This window comes from Pongo pygmaeus, chromosome Y (assembly GCF_028885625.2).
Source record: "Pongo pygmaeus isolate AG05252 chromosome Y, NHGRI_mPonPyg2-v2.0_pri, whole genome shotgun sequence".
In the NCBI taxonomy this organism is placed as follows: domain Eukaryota; kingdom Metazoa; phylum Chordata; class Mammalia; order Primates; family Hominidae; genus Pongo; species Pongo pygmaeus.
In genome coordinates, this window is record NC_072397.2 from 14237582 (window position 1) to 14241198 (window position 3617).

Here is a 3617-nt window from a genome sequence, read left to right on the forward strand (position 1 = left end):
CATTCACCTTTAAAAGAACGTGAATTCAACAAGAAAGGGAACTTCAAGATTTCCATCATCCTGTGCTTATCTATTGTGTATGATGATACCCAAAATGAAGGATTTTAGAGGTCCCAGCAAACTGGGCTGTGGAAACCTTAACCCCTTTCCTTGAACTACTTCTGCTTCCATAGGACAAAGTAAGTTTCCAACTAAGCTGTCTTTTGCTTTGACCTCCCCAACTCTGTCCTGTAGGAAGAATCCCAACACATTCCACACCCATTCACTCCACAATTTTAGAGGCCCAGCTCCAACACAGACGGGTCAGTTCCATGAAGAAAATAAAGCATATTGATTGATCAATTCAATATGACACCCAAATCCAGGGGATAAACGTACACACACACACAGAAACAAACACACACACACACAGTCAAACATTCTTGAGAATATTTATTTGGCATTCCATACAATCCAAGTTTACCCCCTTTTCCTGTCTGATTTTTTTGTGACTGGGTCGGTTTTTCCTTTACTTCCTGGGCATAAGACCATGCTGAGTACTGACATCCTGCATACGGTAGTAACTTTTTAGGAGTTCTGCTGTTTTAAGTAAGGTCCGATGCTCCCTCACAGTCAACTCAACATCTGGGAGTCCCCTAGAGAAACACAAACGCATGTCAAAACGCATTTCTCTCAGCCATACTTTGAAATGTTTTAATTGCAGGGCCCGCTGAGAAAAGGATATCCCTTCCCCATTTGTGATCTCTTAAACTTCCTCCTACCATGGGTTACAAACTGTTCTCCGCAATACCTGCCCCATTCCCAGTACTCTCTGTGAGGGGAGTCAGCTAACAAGATGCATTGTACACTAAAAGCACACAGAAATCTGATGCGGCAATAGCTCAAGGAAATCCATCAATCTAAACAATCCTTTGCGGTCTAGGACAGGGATGACCAGGAGGCACATTCAGGGAGCCCAATCTCATGGAGTAGGTAGGATGACTGCCGCTGGGGTTGACGGCCATGGAATCAAGGGCTACAGATTGAAGTGAATGATTTTCAGCTTCACTTCTCAGTGATTCTGGAAATGGACTATGCTCCCCTGGGCTTAAGACTCACAGCTATAACCTGCCTTGCAGTGCAGTCTCTAATCTGCCTTTTTCAGCCCAATGCCATGAATGTCCTGGATTCTGTCACTCTCTCTCGTCCTCTCAAGGAATTTCTACATATAGGAAAGCAGCCTCAATTTCTACATTTCTGAAACGAGCGTCCAGGCTCCCTGAATAGGCAGGTGTGTCAACCCCCTCATAGTGGGCATCAAACAGCTCCAGTTCCAACTGAACGGCTCACCTGAAATCTCTGTTCCCTCTTCAGGTGGCTTCATCCTCTTGTAGTACGGCAGGGGATTGCGCCACAGGTCCTTACATAGGATCTGTCAGGGGAATCAATCGGCAAACGCCTCATCAGGGCTCAGACTGGTGACCCAAACAGGTGGGAACACACCAGGGTCATTGCTGATGTTTCCCAGTGAGGACCCACCTCAGCAATCCTATTAGATCCTGCGAAGTTGTGGTCAGAAAACCAGTTGAAGAAGTTAAGGCTGCTGTTGTGGTGTCTGCGGCGATAGGCCTCAACTTCATAATCTGGATACCACTGAATTGGAGTGGAATGAGAAGCCCTGTATTCTACAGAGACAGAAAGTTTTGTGGGAAGGGGACTGGATCACGTTGGCAATGATCCACCCACCATCTTCCTTCCACTACCCATCCTGGGAGCCACCTGTCACCTGTGATGTTCACCAGATATTCCTTGGTAATCACTTTATTCTGGAAGTAGGGGTTACTCCGAAAGAACAACATGATCCTGCAGAGATGAACGGGATGCTTCACTTCTTCCACCTGTCAGGACAAGGTGGAGAAAGTTTAAATACCTTTTTGGGTGAGGTGCCAACTGTTGCTCACAGGAACCAATTATTTCCCTTACCCTCCCCCACTAAACCCTCTAGCCTCAGTCTTGCTGTCCTCACCTCCAAGTTGATCATGTAGCTCAGCATGTCTTCATCTTGGTCAGTGATCAGGGCTGACATCTGGGGGTGGTTTGCAATCTGATTTAGGTCAAAGAGCCTTTACATTTACATACGGTGGAAGGAGAAGCTAGGAGCAACAGGGAAGAAGGCCTAAGAGCACCCAGAGGCTGGGGTAGGGGATTTCTCAGATCTGCTTCCACGTATATGACCTCCTTTCGCCTCCCCCTACCCCTAAAATAAGGCCCCTTGGCTTCACAGAGGGTGTATAATTCTGAGGCTGACTGCACTGACATGCGGAGGTGCGATTTGCAGAGACTTGCTGGTGTCTGAGGAGTGGCAGAATCTGCTTATAGCCGAAGACGCCCAGTCCCAGATCGGACTAGAAAGGGGGAGCAATCACACTGCCTTAAAAATAGCTTGATGCACACAAAAACCTATTCTGGTCTGAACTCGCTTCTGTTCTTCAAAAACATGCCCCAAACGTCTGCTGCTCGGCATCACCAAGGGTTTCTCTGCCGCACGCAGGAAAATAGTACCCACGCCTGCTGCAATTTTCCCTAGCCACATTTGTCCGGGGCAACTCACCTTTGTTCCCCAAAGGTGGCGTCACATCGATGCCAAGCTGCCCATAAGTTACTTACACTTCCCCGAGAGCACCTCTCCACCAGAAAGGCAGAAGAAACACTGAGAAGGATACAACATTGGCCCAGAAGCCAGGGACGCTCTGGATGACCGCGCCTCTGCAGTCTAGGTGGGCCTTGCGCCTCCGCTCCATCTTTTCCCTCTGCCGAGAAAAGGCCTTCCTGGCTTGGGCATTAACCGGCCCCAGCTCCACCTGAACGGCCAGCAGCTCCTCCAGTGCAGACTCTGGGGTCATGGGCCCAGGGCCAGGCTGTGCCCGCTGGGCCTCCTCCTGCGGCTCCACGAGGCCCTCCTCCTGGGCCACCACCTCCACCTCCGCCATTATGTCATCCAACACCAGCACCGCCTCCTCCCCCAAAGCCACCTGCTCACTCTCCACCCCGGCCGCCCCCTCCTGTACAGCCTCCATCCTGAAGACGGTGCCCTCCTCCGCACTCCCACTGAGCAAGGCCTATGCTGCCCGAACCGAGCCACACGAACCCGGCCGCAGCCTTTATTGCACCCAGTGGGTCAGCGGGCCCTCAGTGCGCATGCGCGGGGCTCCCGGGCGCCCCCTAATGGACTGCGCGGGAAGAGCGCGGGGAGCCGCGCTGCGACCGCCTTCCTCCCATGCTGGCCAATGAATGGGAGGGCGGTGGGCGTCTCCCTGGGCGGCACAGCCACTGGTGGGCCTGCATCTCCAACTCCCCCTAACGCCAACTCCTCTCCCCAAACCTCCTCCGAGAAGCCCTTGGAGCTTGTGCCCGGTAGCTCGGCATCCTGGGACAGACGGGCTGCGTGGCATTTGGAATTGTGGGCACGGCAGCCCTGTGTCCTGACATCCTGAGTGTGGCAAGCCATGAAAATCTCTATGTGTCATGAACACATGAAACATCTCTCTTCGTTAGGCAGGCCAGCTGGATGGTACGGAAGCAATACTGCAGATCCAGAGAACTCTCTCTGGTTGCTGGGGCCAGGTTGACAGGGGCGG

General features: G+C 51.7%; 1 protein-coding gene across 1 annotated transcript; it reads right to left on the reverse strand.

Moving 5' to 3' along the window:
• Nucleotides 1–414: 414 nt before the first annotated feature.
• LOC129025812 (testis-specific Y-encoded protein 3-like) lies at nucleotides 415–3213 on the reverse strand. The gene is made up of 6 exons (XM_054473377.2): nucleotides 2703–3213; nucleotides 2006–2083; nucleotides 1766–1877; nucleotides 1519–1664; nucleotides 1330–1411; nucleotides 415–635 (listed from the first exon to the last, which is right to left on the reverse strand). Exons 1-6 carry the CDS (start codon nucleotides 3054–3056, stop codon nucleotides 613–615), a joined length of 795 nt encoding a protein of 264 aa, XP_054329352.1. The 5' UTR covers nucleotides 3057–3213; the 3' UTR covers nucleotides 415–612.
• Nucleotides 3214–3617: the final 404 nt, after the last annotated feature.

Coding starts and splice junctions, on each gene's coding strand:
- LOC129025812 (XM_054473377.2), bottom strand. CDS start 3,056: ATGGAGGCTGTACAGGAGGGGGCGGCCGGGGTGGAGAGTGAGCAGGTG. Junction 1,665..1,765: donor ATATCTGGTGAACATCACAG/GTGACAGGTGGC, acceptor CTGTCTCTGTAG/AATACAGGGCTTCTCATTCC. Junction 636..1,329: donor AGAGGGAACAGAGATTTCAG/GTGAGCCGTTCA, acceptor GTGTTTCTCTAG/GGGACTCCCAGATGTTGAGT.